General features: G+C 41.2%; 1 protein-coding gene across 1 annotated transcript in view; it reads right to left on the bottom strand.

The window, feature by feature from the left end:
* The window catches only part of VPS41 (VPS41 subunit of HOPS complex), a 188,297-nt gene that overhangs the window by 19,565 nt on the left and 147,494 nt on the right, over positions 1–21,238 (bottom strand). Inside the window, exons 15-22 of the mRNA XM_082846260.1 lie at positions 19,909–19,970; positions 18,476–18,557; positions 16,066–16,158; positions 10,730–10,857; positions 8,872–9,016; positions 6,776–6,817; positions 6,575–6,625; positions 3,631–3,768 (exon numbers count right to left, since the gene is read on the bottom strand). Coding sequence (XP_082702386.1) covers positions 3,631–3,768; positions 6,575–6,625; positions 6,776–6,817; positions 8,872–9,016; positions 10,730–10,857; positions 16,066–16,158; positions 18,476–18,557; positions 19,909–19,970 — 741 coding nt within the window. The remainder of the gene's footprint in view (positions 1–3,630; positions 3,769–6,574; positions 6,626–6,775; positions 6,818–8,871; positions 9,017–10,729; positions 10,858–16,065; positions 16,159–18,475; positions 18,558–19,908; positions 19,971–21,238) is intronic.

Raw genomic sequence — 21,238 nt, 5'->3', positions numbered from 1 at the left:
GATTATTGCAGTACTAAGGAATATCTTTGTTACTGTTGTAATTTTAATTAACTGTTTAAACCTGAAAAATGTTTTCTCATCCTGGAGGAAAGAATACGGGACCTGAAGTTGAGACCCAGGTTCCAAGTCTTGGCCTTTTGACTTAGTAGCTCTAGACTTTGGGTTGTTTCTTTCAACTTCTGAACACTCAGCTTGTCATGTATAAAATGACTTTATCTACCGACCTGCACTTTTGTAGAGATTAAATAAAAACAAGGAACGTGAAAGCACAGCACACACGATGAAGTACAACAAAAACTGTTTCAGGATACTATTTTTTTTTTTTTTTTTTTTTTTTTTTTTTTTTTGCAGTACACGGGCCTCTCACTGTTGTGGCCTCTCCTGTTGCGGAGCACAGGCTCCAGACGCGCAGGGTCAGCGGCCATGGCTCACGGGCCCAGCCGCTTCACGGCATGCGGGACCCTCCCGGATCGGGGCACAAACCCTCGTCCCCTGCATCGACAGGCGGACTCTCAACCACTGCGCCACCAGGGAAGCCCAGGGATACTATTTTTTTTTAAAAAGCCTGTGTTTACTGTCTTTTCAAATTGTTGTAGATGTTATAAATTCCTACCCACCCTGTATCTCCTTTAGAATGAACAGTTTCATAAAAACTGATGATTCATTTTGGAATGTAAGAGTTGTGGTGATTTTAAATCCTGAACTCTGGTCTTTGGTAACTACATTCCTAAAGGGCTTCTAATGTGATGCAAAGTCTCTACAAACTTTCCAGCCAAATGCTATTGACTGAGGCATTTCAATCAAGTCAAAATAAGTTTGACCTGGATTCTTGAAGATGTCACCCCTTCGCTCAGCGATTACCCAATCCCAGCAAAGGCAGACAACCAGAAATGAGGGAGACAGAGCTGTCTTCTGTTGGAAGTGAATTATCTACAGTAGTGACTCCACATGCTCGGAATGCCGTGAAACCTTAAACACTTCCCAGGTAAAATAAAAACAAACACCAAAATACAACCTCAACGTCTTTTGGACTAAACAATCTATAAACTCTTCTGAAGGAGAGATGTCTTGGGGGTGGGTGGAAGGGGGGATTAAATTTTTTAAGTTCTTAACTTTATATTCAGTAGAAACGGAGACCAAATTTTCTGAGTCTCTCTTTAGACAAAACAGGTGAATCTGTACCCCATGACCTTCATTTTACCGTCAGCATGTTTAGGATGCTTTTTCCTTTTTTTTTTTTGTAAGTATTTTATTGAAGTATAGTTGATTTACAATGTTGTGTTAATTTCTGGTGTACAACGGAATCAGTCAGTTATATATACATTCCTTTTCATATTCTTTTCCATTATGGTTTATCACAGGATATTGAATATAGTTCCCTGTTGCTATATAATAGGACCTTGTTGTTTATCCGTTCTATATATAATAGTTTGCCTCTGCTAATCCCAAACTCCCAATTCATCCCTCACTCGCCCACCCCTCTTGGCAACCACAAGACTGTTCTCTATGTCTTTGAGTCTGTTTCGTAGATAAATTCATTTGTGTCATATTTTAGTAGGATGCTTTTAATGGAGGGAAAATCTACTTTGCTTTTTATGAATTGGTAGCTTTTTTTCATGTTACAAGTAAACGTAAAAGGAATTTGTTTCTAAGATGATTACGTGTGCACAGAGTTCTTGTTTCTAGGGAGAAAGGAATGAGATTCTTAATGAGTTAAAGTCAAGAAAATCTGCTTTAAGACGGCGTGGGGTACCTGAGCAAGGATAGTGGTATATTTTTGCAAATATACAGATTTCCCACAGTGGAGTCTGGTGCAAAGATAATCTCTTATAAAGATGCCTCAGTGACCTTTAACATGAAAGCTAAAAATGTGGATTATTGAATTGATTATAATGACATGTTTCCACCACTACCATCTCGAATCCATTTTGTTCAAAATTCTCTTTCACTGGAAAACATGAGATAACTTAAAAAAGAACTATTTAAAACATACTTGTTTTCAGATGCTTGTGTTGAGTTCTCTTACATGCAACTGGTTCTTCTCAGCAGATCAGAGAGAAAAACTCAAAAAGGTCTACACAATGCTCCAAGTGAGTTCTGTGTATTAGAAGTACCATGTGTGGGGTGGAGATTTTCTGATGCTCCCTTTGCGGGCAGAGCAGTGTGACTTCTGTTGAACACTACCGGACTGGAAAACTGCAAACCACATGGGTTGAAAGTGTGTTCCAGACACGAACGTTATGGAATCTCTGTGGGCCCTCTGCACCTGTGTTCAGTGAATGGGAAGAGGGAAGCCTGGGTGGGTGCTGATCACGCTTGCGTGCGGGGGCTCTGGCTGAGGAGTCTGCGGGCTACAGCCACGTCCTCCTGGAAACAAACGATGTTTCCTCCAAGAGTGAGACAAAAACAAACGGGCACTCAAAGAGTAAGATTCTCCCTCTTTTTCTAGATGATAGATTCTAAAGTGAGAAAAGAGAGGAACGTTTGCTTTTCTAAGATGATGTGTTTCCAAATTTATTCTTGAGAAAAAGCCTTAGGGCCCGAACATAAAATGTTAATGTCTTTCATAAACTAATATGCAGGCAAGATTTTTTTTTTGTAATTGCAGATTTTGAAAATGCACTGAGCTGAAACTGGCTCATAGTAAATTCAGTACATTTGAAGTTAATCATCGTGGACTGAGGAAGCAACTAGAAAAGTTGCTTTATCAGTCACCTTCTTAGTACGTATCTCTTATGGGTCAAATAAGTATGTTTTGTTGATACACACAGGTGGCTATGAAAAGTACTTGCTCTCCGGCCATCTGAATTTAGTAAGACGCTTGTAGGTGGCAGTGAGTATTCCAGATGGTTTGAAGAACCATGGGAAACAGAACTGATGGTCTTCTACCAGCCAGTTTCTAGTACACACATAGTAAGTATTACAGTTTATTTTGAAACAGCAGGCTCGTAACACCTACTAGTTCATATTCAGCCCTCACTAGAACCTCGTGTGTATCAATTTATCCGTTCACTAACTCGGTCAGGATGCAGAAAACATTTAGTGTCTAATGAGTGCCAGCTACTGAGTTTATCAACATGAGTGAGACAAACGCCTTGTCCTTGAAGAATTTATAGGATGGTGGGAGAGACTAGTAATTATATCTATTGAAACTACAATGGAATGTAGTGGGAGAGAGAAATACAAAAATATATAAGGTGGGTATTTAAAGCAGAGGGGGTGTAGGACTGACGTTACCAACTTTGAGTCCCAGCTGGGGCAGTTGCCTCCGGCTTGGGGCGGGCCGTGTCCCCGTCCCAGGCTGACTCTGAGGTCCCACCCTGATGCTGGTAAACCGCCTCAGATTCCCGACAGTGTTTTATGGTTGACTGAGTCCTAGACCCTGGATTAAACCTTTCTTCCAATTAAACCTGGCACAGAAATACTTGAGCTTCTCACCAAAATCGAATCCAATAGGACCTCCTGTTCTCATCAGAATACCCAGCAAAACCTACTGCTTTTGAGAGCAAGGCTTCCCCTGGAATGGGGATGGTTAAGCAGAGACAGGAAGACTGAGAAAACCCAGAGCTTTTACCAACAGTGAGGACTCTGTCACCTCGAAGTGTTTGAGCAGGGGCGTCTGTGACTTACCTTTTCAAGGGGGCAATGGATACTGTCTCGGAGAAATGGAAGCAAGTTGGGTCGGTCGAATTCAGCGTAAAGGCTGATCTGCTTCTCGTGGTAGCGCTGCCCCTTATGATGGTCTCTTTTGAAAAGCTTATGCAGATACTAAAAAGAACAAAGGAATAAACCAGGAATATTAACATAAGAAAAGCAATACCTGTTTAACACTGCTATTTTCAGTTCCAAACAGCTTCCACGGAGAGGCTGGCAGAAAAGCAGTTTTCAGGAAAAATCTCTAGGTGAAGGGAAAGTGGAAAGGAGAACACCTTGGGGAGAGCAAGGATATGCTGACATTCTCTCCAGAATGGCCCCGAGTGACCTGGCTCTGCTACTGACCATGTGACCTTGGGCAGGTCACTAACCCCTGTGACTTAGTTTCTCCATCTGCAAAAATCTCCGGGGGTGGTTGTGAGAGCTGAATGAGTTACCATTTGTAAATCACTCAGAACCATGCCTGGCACGTCCTCGGCACCACAGAACTGTTAGCGACAGGAGTGGTTAATACCATCACAATCATCTACTTCGCCTCAGAAACGAAATGCTTGATCAGTGGTGTCCCTGGATCATAAAAATTCTCATCCTTTATGTAAAAGGGGGTAGAGTCATGAGACAAGAGCATGTTCTTAAAAACTCAAGTAGCAAGCGCTAAATTAATTCTCATACGTTCTGCATCTTCTCTCCTTAAGTCTTACTGAGATCTGTGTTTGCAATGAAATGCTGCCTCTCCTGGTGACCTCAAAAAGTAAAAAAATCGAGAAGAGTACAGGTGTCCTGAACCCATTTTCAAAGCTGATTCCTTTCCCTGACCGTCTGAAAACGTTAATGGACCTCCAAGGGAGTAAGTGACTGACTTTCTACTTGGAGGCAAGTCTATCAATATATTGTGTGGAAGCCAGAAATCGACATTCAATGTCTAGTTCATGTTAAACGTACACAAACACCCCAGAACCCACCTGAGGCGGGGGGGACTTCATCACACCAAGTGCATTCGCCCCTTGAGTGGACTGGTTCTTCAGAAACACAGAGCGTCAGCCGGCCCTGAAGGTGTGACTGGGAATGAAGTCACTGGAGTTTGACACTCGCTGTTGCACGTGGTCACTAAAGAAGCCTAACCAGGACACAAGCACACTGAGAAATCCTTCCTCGGGTTACCTGCTCCCCTTGCCCTCAGGCAAGAAGGTGGGCGGAGTCAGACAGAACTCCACGATCTGATGCAGTCTCCGGCCAGTACACTGGCGCAGGGTCAGCGTGTGAGCTGGACACACTGCAGTTTCCCAGAGGCGCAGACAGGTTTGGAAGGCTCTGTCACACCTTCAGGGCAGATTTAGAGAGACATTACCTTGCCTGACAGGGAAGATGGGCCACTTCAGTGTGAGCTCCACCACCATTCCACCACTGCCCTAATGACACTGTCTTTAGATACCTCCTGCCTGTAATCCTGTCTCGCGGCTCAAGGAGGCCAGAAATCACTGCTTTGTAAACCCCATGGTGGCCAGCACAGAGGTACCTTGCTTGGGTCAGCAGGTAATCGGGACATTTCCAGTCATGAACAAAAGGGCAAAAGCATCTGTACAACCTCTGAGCAAAAAACAGCAAAACAGAAGAAAACGCCAAAGCACCTCACATTCCTATCTTGGAGTCTTCAAAGGCGTCAATGCATAAAACGGGCTAGAATAAAACGCTCTGTTTCCTAACCCCCGTCCTGGGGTGCAAAGAGGTGGGCAAAGATACAAGAGTCCTCATCTTATTTGATGTCCACAGTCCTCCTGGAACAATCCCTATTTTCACTTAAGACTTCTCTTGTATAATTTTGAAAGGACGTGGAAAACACCTAGTCTTGCTTTACGCCCATGACGACAGCGACGCAGAGAATCCAAGTAACTCCCAACCCCCGCAAAGGAAATCTAGAATCAGGGGACTGTTGGCACCAGCACAAGACCACACGAGAGAAGCGGGCGCAAGGAATGTCAGGGTGAGACACAAAAAAACAAGGCTCTGTTCTGTGGTCGCTCTGTGGTCCTGAACACGGAATGGCTGTGTGGTGTTTCCTAGGCAGGAGAACTTGATATCCACAGAGCACAGGTCAGGGCGCTGGCTTTGCTGTAATTTATGCCATAGTTATAATAAATGGTAACTACAGAAGTGAACTGTACACTGCCCGTCACTCTGGTAAACAAGGAATGTTGCCCGCCATCAAGCCCTCAGACACTGCAGCTCCTTGCCAACCCCCAGCCCCCAGTGCGCCCTGAGGGGAATTCAGGATGGAGAAAAACACTAATGGCCCGAGATAGTTAAGCTGCATGTATAAGGAATAATTTCAATGAGCCCAGACTCTCCCATCTTCCCATACAGAGAAAGGCACTAAAATCATTAACTTGAGATGTCTGTCTCTGTGTGTGTGTGATTAGCAGTAATCTTTCGATGTCTGCTGTAATCTTTTGATGATGTTGTTGTTTTTTCCTTCAGCAAAAACTCCTGTATATCCTGGTTCCCCCTACCTCTCTGGAACAGTCCCTCAGAGCTATCTGAGACGCTGCTTTCCCAGGCTATAGTTCTCAGTAATGTGCTCAAATAAAACATAATTCTCAACTTTCAGGTTGCGCATTTTTTTTCCAGTCAACGGAAGGTGCTTACTCCCAGGCATAGTTTGATAACACAAAAATGTGATAACGTTTTTCTTTTAATCACAATTCGATTGTGAGTCAGTTAAAGTACCTGAGCTATTATTAATTCCTCATCTGGATTCAGAGCAGATGCTGCATTATAATAATTACAGAATGTTGTTCGCGGTCAAACCTCCCATCTGAATATGAACCTGAAGTGTTCACTCCAGTCTTCTCAAACCAATACTGTAAGGTGATTTGCCTTCCTGTTCAATCAAAGGGCAAAAGAAGAGGACTGTCACGCTTACCACGTGCTGCAACTCTGGTCTGTCTTCTAATTCTTCCACTACCTTTTTAATCTACAGGAAAAAAAATTTTTTTTTAATGTAGAGTTTAGGAGGACACAAACATAGCTGCAGAATGATCTGATAAACATCTCTCTTCTTTATGGCGACAGCGGCCCCAGACACTCATCTGTCTGAACACATGTAAAAACAAAAGGCACTCACTGAAATTTTATCTTCGTTGTCCAAAAGCATGTCAACAGCTTTCTGCAATATGAAAAAATAACCAGTCATTGAAATTTGCCATAGAAAAAAGAGAACACAGAATACAATGTATTGGGTAAGGTATCACCATTAAAGGCAGAGGGCTTATTTTCACAGATAAGAAGGTTCTTGGCTTTACAATCGCCCTTCAGTGAGATACTTCTAAATGCATTTTAAAATGTGTTTTAATCTGAGGTCTCTGGGCTTTGCATAGACTTAAAATAGTGCCTTGCTACGACTCACTAATACAAAACATCTGTAGAGTTTGCAGTACCACAAAAATGAGCTTTGCTTCTGGCCACCTGAATATTGACTGAGTCCCTCTACAGAGTCCACAGATACAAGAAGCTGGTCTTATGTGGAGAAGAGGAGAAGAGTCAGGAAAAAAAAAAAAAAGAAGAAAAAGAAAAGATAGCTGAAGCTTCATAACGATATAAAGCTTATGGATGTTTAGAATTGACTTTAGCCACCGTTAACATTCATGAAACACAAGTTAGTGCCTGTAGCAAGAGGTAGTGGGAAGACAGCCCACCAGACTGAGCCTCATACAGAATACCTGGGTCTTGTCCTCGACTCTGCTATTACATTGCCTACCTGTCCGCTGCGAACATTTTTTTCTCTCTGAAATATTAGGACGTTGGAAGAGATTATCCTTAAGTTATTTTCTAATTAGAAAGTTCTCTGATTCCTTAACTTGGGTCCATGCTCTTGAACAGCAATTATTTTGAGCTCATTCAACTTTTGTCTATAGCTTCATAGGCAAAACTAGGCTCTTGGGACACACGGGAGTGGGGTCGGCGTAAGGGGAGACTGGATATGGGGAAAATGTAAATAATTTCTATATAAGCTTCTCAGCCTCTTAATCATCTTCTGCCAGAAAAGCAGAACCTCTGTCCCCTGAACTTCCTGGGAACTGCACTAATTATTTTTAGATCTGTACTGCCTAGGGACTTGACTCCTTCAGTATGAAAAATGGGCTAATATGTTTATGTATGACTGATTCACTTTGTTATAAAGCAGAAACTAACACACCATTGTAAAGCAATTATACCCCAATAAAGATGTTAAAAAAAAAAAAAAGAAAAATGGGCTAAAAGCATCTTTCAGAAAAAAGTAGATTTAGCTCCTAAGTTGAAGCGTGTGAAGACTAATATATAGCACGTAACAGATATATAACACGTAATACCACTAAATACAGTAAAATAAAATTTTTAAAAATTCAAGTGACCCTTTTAGAGCCTTAAGGGTTCTTCTACTCTTTAACTAAAATTTCGATTTTTTGGAATAAGAACCACTGTGTTGTAGGAATCTCCTTCTTTCCATCATTAGCACTTGCATTAACTTTTCTTTGTTTAAAACACACAGTCTGTATCACTTTACAAGAGCCCCTGTGAGCTGTGGAGGTAGGGTGCCCTCCTGAGACAAGCACTGCACTCTTCAACTCTGTCCTGTAATAAAGTGATGCAGCCCACAGGTATCAGTCGGAGCATCATCTGAGACCAGTGGAAACTCCGCATGCTAAAGCCGTGAACACCAAGGAATAAAACTGCAACAAATGGATCAAAATACTTTACGTAAAAGCTGAATTCTGGGACGTACAATTAATAGGGTTGAATGAGCTAGAGCATGTGGCTAGATTCTCTGTTTCTATGAGTTATATGAACGGTTTTACCAAAATAAAATTATTTCATACACACACACACAACTTCCAAAGTTCCACGTCAAATTATGATTGCTTTTACAGAAGAACCACATCAAGTAAAGGATTCCTGAATGCCGACTACTAGAGTAACATCCAGGGAGGGTCAGAAGGCTCTGAACGTGACCAGCATGCAGCCAAGTTATGCGACTTCTCAACTCCTCCAGCATGTGGACAAATGTCTAACTCTTAAAACCTTGGGACAGCACAAATAATTCACCAGTAGGAAAATAAGAAACACATTATACCTCGTTCACTTTGCTGTACACCTGAAACTAACACACATTGTAAATCAACTATACTCCAATGAAAATTTTAAAAGAATCAAAATTAAAAAAAAAAAAAAGAAACACATTACCTCGGAATCAAAATCCATTAATAAAACAATTTTATCCTTGATAGAACTGAAAAGGTTATGCTTGTGGATCAACTGGAAGACATCCTTATGTCTTAACGTTAAGTATATTTCCAGAGCATTGCCATAGTTTTTGTCATAGGTGTACCTGGTGAGACAAAAGTTTTTACATTAATGTTCACCAACACATCTAATAAGACACACAGATACACACATGTAAATCGTGTTGTAAGTTAATGAAAACTGAAAAACTTCTTTAGAGAGAAAAGCTAACTTTATTTAGAAAAGTTTTCCTTGGGATTTAACTATATGTGACCAATAAGTACTTCTTTGTCAGAACCTTGCTTCCCATCTCACCAAAAATTTAGAATATTTACAATATTCAACTAATAAAATTTTTCTTAAAAAAGTAAACTCTCAAAAATTTTTAGAGAAATCCATATAGCAAAGAAATTACGACCCCACATGAAGGAAATTCTTATGCTAGTAACAGAAAAATCAGTTAAAATTCTTACAAGCAGTGTTCAGCTGACAAAGGGGTGATATTCCAAAAGCTTCTCCGTAAGGACGTTGTATAAAATTTAAATGTGTTTTTCTGTTGAAACAGTGTTTTTCACATTGCTTAATTCCCTAAGCCAGCTCCTAAATGCCAACAGAACCCAAACTGCACTGGGAATCCATTCTTAGCACTACAGAATTATTAGTATTACTAGTACCATGTTAGTACTACAGAATCCAAGGAAAACTAGAACAGTTTCCAGAAGAAACTCCTTAGCGTTCCATCTGAGAAGGCCACACACGTGTCCCCTTCTGTGCAAAGTCTTAAGCAGCCCTGAAATTCTAGGCCATTTTGGTGTACCTTTCTTGGTCTTGGGCAAAAGATGTAAGAGGATGCTGCAGCGGGTTGTCTGAGGCGGGGGGAGTGTTGAGGGGCTGAAGCGGGATGGTCTCTCTGAGATTAACTGCAGTGTGCTGCTTGTTTCACTAAACCAAAGTTCCTAGAGGGCACGGGTGTATCTTATCTACCTCTGCGTCATAGGCATATGGCAAAAGCCCGGTCACCGAAAGCACCCAATGAATATGAAAAGCATGAACCAGGCTTCCGTTTTCTAAGCCCTAATTCAGTGCCAGGCACTGCACTTAGCTCTTGATGATGAAACTTCATTAAAACCATCCCTTGGGGCTTCCCTGGTGGCGCAGTGGTTGAGAGTCCGCCTGCTGACGCAGGGGACGCGGGTTCGTGCCCCAGTCCGGGAAGATTCCCACATGCCGTGGAGCGGCTGGGCCCGTGAGCCATGGCCGCTGAGCCTGCGCATCCGGAGCCTGTGCTCCGCAACGGGAGAGGCCACAACAGTGAGAGGCCCACGTACCGCAAAAAAAAAAAAAAACAAAACCATCCCTTGCACCACTGGTGTAGTGGTATCATGCAAGATTCTCATGAACACCATCCCATAAGGAATTGTCACCTGTGATCTTATAGGTAAAGAGTCTGTGGTTTGAGAAATTTACTGACTTGCAGATCCAAGAATGACAGAATCCAGCGCCTCACTGGGAAACCGATTTGCTTGCGGAGTCTAAGACCTGGCACCGTTCCCTACCTGAACCACTGCCTCTACCAAGTGATTCTGGTTAGGGTTCCTCTCCTCTGGGAAGCAGATGACATTACAATTGTAAGTTTCACACAATTTCCTTACCTTATGTTCTCGTTGTTGACCGGAGGCTTACGAAAGATTTTTACTAAGAGTGAATATAGGAAAATAGTATAGATCTGCATCCTCCCAATTCAGTTTGACAGATCTAAAATAGGAAAGACTTTTCATGTAGATCGATTTGGAAAAAAGAAGCGCTAAAATATACTCACAATTCTGCCAGGGTTTTAAGTAAGGTTCTGTTCTGACTGTCTTTCTTCAGATGATCCCGAACTGCTTGAACTATTACTGAATTGTTGTACAGATCTCCCGGCCATTCTCGGATCAGTGTGGCAAAACCCTAACCAAGGGGGAGAACAGAGGAAGGACACTCTTTAAACAGAAGAACAATCCAAAGAGTTCATACAATTCCTAAAACTATTCATGGAGAACAGATAAGATCACATTAGGGTTAAAACATTGGTCCATAAACATATCATCAGTTTTCACGGGTGGTGAGGGAGGCACACAATGTCCGCATACGCATTCCCATTCGCCATCCCTTCTCTTGTGATTGGATGAAATGCACAAGGAAGCAAGGCCCCCAGGTTCTTCCATCAAGTGCCACTGCAGAGGCAGAATTTAGGTGTGACTTGTTCTCTCCTCATTCTGGACTAGCGGTAACACTTGGAGAACATCTTTAACATCTTACAGATACTGTCCAAGTCAGCTGCACAGCCAGTACTGAGCACACAGTGGCTTTGCCTCCACAGTGGAATCACCCGGCATCCCACCTTCAGCAAGTTATCATCTCTATCTTCCTTCCACTCCTGCCTCAAAACCTAGTTTTGTTTGGGGATTTAGGACACTGGTTCAAGTCTGTCCCCTGCTCTTACCCTGACTCTCTCTCGATCTCAAATTTTGTGGTTCTGATAGAAAACTCCAGACCCTCTGATTGGATCTTGTTTCCCTCCAGGGCTGATTCTTGGCCAGTGTTCTGGGCAGCCGTGCCGTCCTGATTCTCAACTTTAGCCCCTGTGACTCAAAGTATTGGGGAGCTATTTACTTACTGTTCCTTGACAACTTTTAGGGAAAAAACAAAACAAAACAAAACTGTAGATGTTTTCAAAGGTAGCAAATAGAAGTAAAAATCTTCACATTATTGAAAAACATCATATTATTTATATTAAATAACAAATGCTTTAATGAACTACTTTGAATTGGTTTAAATGATATTTAGAAATGAAAATTGTGTGGTGGAATCTGCTTCTATAAACTACCAGGATTTGCTAAGAAGAAAATCACAAAAATAATCAGGAATATAGTTGTTTTCTGCCAAAGAAACTCCTAGCAAGGATGGCAAAAGACCAGAAGAGGCTGCACATTTTCCATTCAAACTGCAGCCTTCCTTCATATGAACATGATTGCAGTTTGACTTGAGAGATTTGGGGAGGAGAGTCACGAAGTAAAGAGGATACATTTCATAAAACTACTAAACCAGAACACTGAAATGTTCTCTGAATCAAAATATGTTGGATCAAGTTTCTGTTTTCTTAAGACTCTACAATTTATAAGATAAAAGTCCTGAAAAGATTTCCACCCCAATACTGGCAGCTCTCAGTAGACCTGAAACCAGAGGTAATACTGTTCAGGAAAAGAAGAAAGCCTGGCTCCTTTTCCCCTTTTCCATGATTCAGGCAACGGCCTTGCAGTACTGCCAACTTCTAATACAAAATAAGACAAAATGACAGGTCATGTTGTGCGATAAAAACCTGAGGACTCCAACGTAAACTGAAATAAACATTGATCACATTTCACGTTAGACTTTTCTCTGCTTAACTGGTTTTGTGTACCTTTGAATAAATGTGCTAAAAAATACTGATGAAATCACCCCTGGGGCCTTTATCATTAATTAGAGGACAGAGTAATCAGGGAGCTATTACGATCCAGCAGCAAAATCAGAGAACCCCCTGGTGCCCATCATATCGGGTTGGTCAGAAAGTTCATTCGGGTCTTTCTGTAAGATTAAAGACTATTCATTAAATGAAATGCCATAGAAATTGTCCCATTTTTAACATGCTTATACATTTGTCATTAATATTATGAAGCAAAACTTCACTATTTAAAATAATTCTGCTAGGCTGTAAATTAAAAGGCAAAGCTGTATGCATTTCAGTAGAAACCCCGTACAAAGAAGTTATGAAGAACCAGTACCTCCAAGAAAATACTGTTCATATATTTTTATTTTTAATCTGACGTTTAGTGCTATATTTAGCAGCACAACATTTTCATCCACATTATATGTGATCAAAAATGTTGCTACAGAACACTGCTATCTGATTAATTATGTGACAATTCAAAATTAAACATGAAATGGAGAATGGTGGAAGCTAAAATGCGAATTATTTATAAGAGCTATGACAAACCAAATTATTTATAAACTTCTTAATAGTACTGACCAGGCAGACACCCTAAAATATTCAGGAAAAAACATCTACAAGCTTTGAGTCATGCTTATTTCTTTCAGTCTCAGTCAAAAGTTTTCCAGATATGAATTAACAAGACACCTTTGACGATACAGAATTTAAAACAGTTTCTTGAAAAAATGAGGGTTGAATCATGAATTGTAACAGAGTCATACAAATAATAAAATTGCTTTTTTATGGTTAAATTACATTACTTTAAAAACAGGACAAGTATACTAAGCTTCGGTATTTCAAAATAAAGCTCATACGCTTTCCATCATTTTCACAGGACACTCATAATTTTCTTTCTTTTGGGAAGATGTACAAAGATGGAAAATTTATGACAGCCACTCTGTGTACTCAGAACATACTGGAGAGAAAGAGAAGTCCATTGTAAGTCTTCACAGAAGAAACCTTTTCCGATAACTAAGGCCAATAATGGCCTCTCATTAGATCTCTTAAAACACCTTGCTCTGCCTGTCTTACTTATTTTCTAGTTGCTTAAAGCTTATTAACACAGTCTCCCCAGTCAGTCTGTAAGCCCACTGAAGCCTGGGACTGTGTTTTTATTTCTCTTGGATCCAAATAAGTACTCAGCCCAAATGTTGACCATGGTAGGTTCTAAATAAAGATGTGCTGAATTGGACTGAATAGGAAATGAATAGAAACCAAGCTCCGAGACTTTGGCAGTTGGCACCTAGCACAAATGGCAGAAACTATTACCATAGACTCTTCCGTACAGACCTGGAAAGGAACAGACCCATGCTGGTAGGGAAGACTGGATTATGGTAACAGAGCACATGGTGATAAGAGAGCATGAAGAGATGCTGCCTTCATTAGTTTGTACAGTTATTAAAGAAATACGTTGTTCAAGTTTAATTCATCCGAAAGCACGCAGTCCCTTCCTATGATAAGAATACAGGCTTGGAACAGTAAAGGAACTACATAGGTCACACAGGCAACAGGATGCTTGAATCTGACGTATCCAGGAACACGTGGCCGACAGTAACTGACCAAGTGTGCAAGTTATCAGGATAAAAGTGCACCATCTTAAAGGTCCCTTTAGATCTTAAGCTCTAAAAACCATCTCAGAGTTAAAATATAGTGTTTGCATTATTACTCCTCCTTAAATTGAATCGGTTATTTGTTTAAAAAGTATCTCAGTAGGCATTCAAAACACAGTTCTTTTTCTCATTCCCTCTCTGATTGTCTCTTTCTATCTATTAACCTTTCTTTTTGGTGTTTTTTTTTTTTTTAAGGCTGCACTGTGTAGCATGCAGGATCTTAGTTCTCCGACCAGGGATCAAACCCAGGCCCTCTGCAGTGGAAGTGCGGAGTCCTAACCACTGGACTGCTAGGGAATTTCCATTCTATCTTTTAACCTTTCCGCAAGCCACTCCGCATTCTTGTGGGAAGGAGAAAAGCTATAAATAAAGTCTTCCTTATTTTCAAAACATAACATCAGAACATACAAAGGTAGTGACAACCTGCAACATACAGTGAGGTACCAAAAATGAAAACTGATCACTGGGTTAGGTCCCCGAACTTTATAAGGAGCCTAAGATGCTGCCACTTTTATGAAAGACTTTGAAGTTTGGGCAGAAACTGGAGAACAGCAGTCAGTGGTCCGATATCTCCTGACTGATGGATCGTCTCAGCACCAGCTCTGATAAAGAGCTTACCAGCCTTGTCTAGAACCTGCCCACGAGAAATACCATCTTTTCCTCTAGTCAGAAGCGGGTGAACGCTGAGTCTTCCCACCACGTTTCGTGGCTAGCTTTATTAGAGCACCCAGCATGTAACGTAATAATTTCTCTGTTTATATCAGGGGTCCTCAAACTCAGTCCTGTTGACACTTGAGGACAGATACTTCTTTGTCATAGCGGGGCTATCCTGTGTGCTGTAGGATGTTTGGCAGCATCCTTGCTGGCCACCACCCACTAAATGCCCGTAGTGCCAATTCCCCAGTTGTGACAATCACAAATGTCTCCAGACATTGCCAGATGTCCCCTGGGGGACGGGGGTGGGGGTGGGGGTGGGGGAATCCACCTCTGTTGAGAACTGCTGGTTTATAGGCTTGGGTGTGACTCAGACTACAGCTATTGCTAAACGCGCATCATTTCATTCACATCTGCATGCTTAGCGCCCAGCACATTCCTGGAATACAGTAGGCACACGGAACAGAGACTTTCTGAATAAATGCATTTTAAAGGGACAAACTTAAAAAATTATCATCCATTTTGGGCGCATGCAAACACCAAATTTAAAGTCAAACCCAGGCCTACCTATTATGGATGGCCTTAGGCAAGTTATTTAATTTTTAGTTCCTCTGTAAAATTGGATATCACTATGATAGTGTTGCTGGGAGTATAATATCGCAACATGCATGTAAAAGCACAGCGTGTACAGTAGATAAGCAGTTTAAGTACCACCTTTCTCCTTAAACAATAAGCAAAACAGATCATTTCCAATCCCCTTCCCCCTACCTGCGTCCCAATTTCTCTGCAATCTTCCTTTGGCAAACTTAGTTCTGAGACTCAAGTTTTAGAAAGTTCTGAATTCTTTAAGGGTAGTAGAAGCATCATTAGCAGATGCTATTCTATTTATGAATTCCCCCAAATGGCACTTGGTCCTTTCCCTTTAGCTCTATCGAGGAGGTAGCTTTAAGGAAATATTCAAAATGTCCATGGATTCGACATTTTCTGTGACAAGGTCCACATAAACATCAGTGGCGGGCTTCCCTGGTGGCGCAGTGGTTGAGAGTCCGCCTGCCGATGCAGGGGACATGGCTTCATGCCCCGGTCCGGGAAGATCCCACATGCCGCGGAGCGGCTGGGCTCGTGAGCCATGGCCGCTGAGCCTGCGCGTCCGGGGCCTGTGCTCCACAACAGGAGAGGCCGTAACAGTGAGAGGCCCGCGTACCGCAAAAAAAAAAAACCCAAAAAAACCCATCAGTGGTCATCAGAGTGTATGTATCTCAGTTTCATCTACCACAGAGAAACTGCAAATCTGCTGCCTTTAAGCCAGCTGCTCCAGTGTACCATTTTTCTAGATTTCATAACATTTTTCACTGAGAACAATTTGACCATGTTGGAATGTCATACCTCATAATCACTTTCCAAAAATTCATGCAAGATCATTTCATAGATGAGTGGTTTCAGAACTGGATCCCCTCTTGGCAAATAAGGACTAATAGCCTAAGGAAGGAAAAGGCAAAAAAAAAAATCTTTAAAAAGTAGCAAAATAAAACTGTACACCAAAGAGGCAGCACATATAAAAATATACATTTACTTTAAAAACTTAAGGCAACAGAGTACTTTGGAAAAATATTACGAAGAGAAAAGATTCAAATAAGCTCTACCTTCTTATAACATGTTACAGTACATTTTAAAAAGTATAGATAAGGTGTCTACATGTATGAATAAAAGACACTGCCTCGATTAAGTTAAACATCTCTCTGTTCTTCCTGATGAATTAATGAAAATCTAAGTAATATTAGGGAGAATGATGATAAAAGTCAACTTCTTAAGTAATCAAGGAGTTATAGGTCATCTATTCATCTTTTTTTTCTTCTTCCTTAAAATGGAATAATACATCAACCTTTAAAAACCCATAATCATCGTTTGAAATTAAGGGAAAATAAACCTTGTGTTTTTAGCTACTTCAGCCTGTGTTAAGTGTTGAATTTCCAAACACTGTAAATGGTTCTGCAGTGCACTACCCACCAATCGCCATGCTCTGTCCTGGGGACCCAGAGCTCCAGGCACTGTCCCCAGGAGCTCACAGCTTCAGAGGGAAGATATGCAGATACCTAAACAGCCAGTCGCAATATTGCGTGCTAAGTGTCTTGAGAGAGGGGCAAACAAGATGCTGTGGCGAGGTGGATCTTGGAGACTGAAGCAGAAGTGACAGATGCCAGGGGCCTGTCAGGCCAAGAGAGAGGGGGAAGGGCACCCTGGTAGAGGGAACAACATGCGCAAAGGCGTGGAACCATGAATGCACACTCTGCATGCAGGGAGGTCAGCATGGCTCAGACATGTGAGATGGGGGTCACGGGAGGGAGATGAGGCTGAAGAGGAAGGTGACGTGGGGTCATGAAAGGGATTCAGATTTTATGCTCTGAGCAGGAAGGAAATGAGAGGAGCACATTTCGTTTTTAAACAGCTAACTGTGGGTTAGGGTTGTCTATAGATCTGCCGGAAGGCCCTTGCAATAGTTCAGGCGGGAGTTAAGGCAGTGGTACCAGAGAGGGAGGAGAGGCCCAACTGGTACTGACAAAGTGAAACTGACAAGAACTGGAGATAAAACAGAATAAGGAGGTGAGTTAGATGTTCTCATCAAGACAATGGCTTTAGCTGCATAGCACAGGGAGATCAGCCCAGTGCTTTGTGACCATCTAGAGGGATGGGATAGGGAGGGTGGGAGGGAGACGCAAGAGGGAGGGGATATGGGGATATATGTATACGTATAGCTGATTCACTTTGTTATACAGCAGCAACTAACACAACACTGCAAAGCAATTATACTCCAATAAAGATGTTTAAAAAAAAAAAAGACAGTGGCTTTGAGCTATTAAGCATGGAGAGATGAGTATATTGTGATGTGGTACACACAGATTGAAAGGAGAAGGACCAAACTTGGGAGGGAAATGGATTCACATTAATCTGAGTAATCATTCTCAGCAGCATGTACACACAAGGAAAAATGTCCATCACACGCTTCCAGCATAGATAAGGAATTCAAACTAGAGGTCTGGGGGATGGAGCCATCATGGTAAACACGGCCACAGGGCTGGAGAACATCCCCCAAGGTCAATCCAATAAACGTGACGAGAAGTGTCCTTGAGGGTCTCCTGGAGAAGAGCTACATTTATGGGGCAAGCAGAGGACAAGGCAAGAGGCCGGCCAGGTGAATAACTGGAATTTTTAAAAGCATGTTCATAATTCTAAGGGAACACTGAAGAGGCTCACAAATACTGAAAAGTTTTTTTAAAATGCTTTAAACAGATCTCCAGACACAGGAATACTTTATTGATTAGTTTAGATATTGTAAACTAAAATGAAAGATAAAAAAAATGAAATATCAAAATTATTTGTTCGAGCTACCTGGTCAAAATTTTCCATTTGTTTTCCAGCAGGTAAGATGTTGGAAAATGCACTAATTCTTCAGTACATGTGAAAAAAGTCTTATGTTTATTATAATCTACGGTGATGAGACTATACCTGTTTTCCACATTCATTAAAAAGAACATGAAAACTTCCATCTGAACACAGAGGGAATTGGAGGGAGATAAGAAAGTGAACATATCATATATGTAATACATGTGTATATATTTTATGCACATAAAATATAAACGGGATTTCTATTTGGTGACTAATTTCTAAACGTTTTTCTTTCTAGCTGAAATAGTACTCGCTTCCCAATAAAGAACTGATTACTATTAATTTTATTTCCATCTCAATATTAATATACTACATACAAAAATTAAAGAGTTAAAAATAAAGCTATGCTTACCTTAAGCTGTCCAATTTCTTTAAATTTATAAACTTCATATTCCCAGAGTGCTGCATTTTTCCCAAGAATTTTCTGGCATTTGCTGGCAGTAAAAACATCCCAGGGAAAAGAAAGTATAAATAAAGAAAACAAACAGAGACAGAATAAGTAGACATTTCCCCTAGTGGCTTAGATAAATCTCTCATCCCAGAACTTTGACAAATTTCCATTTCAAGTGCCAATGAACATAAAGGTATTACTGGTACTCACTTGACTGCATATACAAAGTTGATGGAAATCATGAAAATACGAAATACTTATAAATAAAGATGAATCCCTTTCAGAAGACTTTGATTAGGGGTTTTCCCACTGATTTTTCTGTTCTGAGTTTCCTACTTATCCAGATGAGTGCTGCTGGTCTGGGGACCCTTCTTGCCTTGAAGAAATATCATCGTACCCAAAAGTGTCAATGAAACCACTTTTTCAATGGCTTTAAATAGTGGACTACAAAATCAGACTTTACAAAATTAGAATCCTACTTCAGTATATAATTCAGAAAAATGTTCATGTATGAATAAAACTTTGATTTACACATGAAAGAAACACATTTCCCTAAATCAGGGGACAAAAAGCGGCCCTGAAGACAGTTTCCGGGCAGCCACGCAGTCCTGCAGAGGGCACTGCGCAGCTCGAGGGGGAACTGCCCACACAGGCCCACACGACCACTATAAACCATTTAGGTTTTTGTCCTGCAAAAACCTGTCTCTTTTTCTCTCTTTTCCCTTTTGTCCTGTCTCTCCTAGGATGCCTGTAGTGTGAACAGCCCTGGAGGTGAGAGGACACAGACTGTGTCTCCCTCTGGAGCACAGGGCAGGTTTGTTTACTGCCCAGTAAAATAAAAATAACATCTTCCTCTGGAGCCAAGGGCAGGCAGGCTTTATAAAAGCCCATTATAAAAGAATCAGACACCCTAAGCCCAGGGTCCCTCTCCTGTAACACAACCTGCTGCCTGGGCCGAGTCACCTGGGCCTCTCTGCCTCATGCTGTGGGATCTGGAGAAAGTGCTGGTACTCTGGCCACGACTACTGCTGAGGTAGACGGTCCTGTGTCTCTGAACCTGGAGTATCAGGTCTTTTGCCAGCACTCATGAAACTTGCAGGCAAACTTGTCAGCTTATAAGAAGGGTAAAGTATCAGCCTCTTCGTGATTTCTGACACTCTTCTCATTAAATAACGAGAAAACCATTTTTCGTTTAGTGCAAATGAGACAGTAGGTGGGTAAATAACATGTTATCAATCCAGTCTGTGGTTAAAAGCATTACTATTCAAAAATAACCCCTGTTAGAAAGATGTAAAAAAAAAAGTCTGTCAACTGTAGAGAATGACTTATTCGTATTGCTAACATGGCTCAATTCTATTTATATTAACAAATAATTGTGAAAACATCTTGATTACCGTGCCGCTATGTCGTACTCTCCTTTCTCCACCAGGTGGTTTATATATGCCAAGCCGATGTCCTAGGGGAAATGAAATGAAGGAATTTCATACTTAACTGGAACACGTGGAAAGTTGGGTCTCCGTTCCTGAGTGGGCCCGCTGACTGGAACCTGTTCATACATCTTCGTTTGCTTTATGTAATTATGCTCATTTCTTTCTTGAGCATATTTAAATATACTTGTATTCTCACAAAGTTTAGAGTGTACAATTTTTAAAAACGTGACTACTTTAAAGGCTCCTAGCCTGCCCTCTTCTAAGAAATTTCCTACAAAGAAATCTCTGATAAGACAAACATGATCCAACAGTTTCATGTTGTCACTGGATATAAAATTTTTCTTGTGCTTTCATCCCTAAAACATGAGCTACCTGTCTCTTCTACACCAAGTCTGAGGGAATGCTGTAGGAAAAATGAAATGACAGATCATTTGAAAGGGAAATATTTAAAGTTAACATGGAAGTGAAAATGAGCTCAGAAAACCAGGTCATTCGAACCCACGAGTTTACAGATGAGGAGACTGGAGCTCAAAGCAATGCACTGACTGGCTTCACAGGATTCGTGCTCATTCACTTATTCCACCTTAGTCCTGAAAGGATTTGAGGTGGCCTGTGTCACCAGAGACGGGGGACCTCTTGCTTGATCGCCTCATGACTCTTATGAAAGATTAGTTCCACCTAAAAGCATTTGCATGAGAAGCTTGAACTCAATATATATAACAAAACTTGGATTTTAAGTTCTACTTTGTGCACAAACAATTTTTTGCAGAGCTTCTTCCTGGATAGCAGAAATGGCAGGGGCCCATTTTTCTCTCTGCCTGCCTTACCCTAGGAGAAAAATGTCCAGGCGTGATTAATGTAAAGGGCATGCCCATTTCAAGAGTGAAGGGAAATACCCAAAGTTCTTAGTTTATTAAACTTTCACTTTAATGACTACTGTGTAGGAAATCGTATTTCAAATCTGTTGGAACTACAGAGTGAAGAAAAGGTGCTTAACTTTATTTCTCTGAAAATAGATCACATATCACAGTATCTACAGTTTCAGAGAAGAGATGCCTCTTTTGAAGAGTCAATTTCTCTAACCTTTCTCCCCATGTCCATGCTCCCTCCCAACTCATCCTGTGCTCTGTGCTCCTTTAACCTCAACCTGATCTTCTCTCTTTTCCCTAAGCATAAGCACGTTAAATGTCTTACACGAAATACCCACCATCACCCAAAACCTCCCCATGATGTCACAGTCCCCAGCCATTGTCTTGACTCTTTTCCACTTCGAGGCTAGCCTTAGTCTATATTC

Source organism: Leucopleurus acutus (genome assembly GCF_964270905.1).
Source record: "Leucopleurus acutus genome assembly, chromosome: 9".
Lineage (NCBI taxonomy): Eukaryota > Metazoa > Chordata > Mammalia > Artiodactyla > Delphinidae > Leucopleurus > Leucopleurus acutus.
This window is presented reverse-complemented; position numbering and strand designations above follow the sequence as displayed.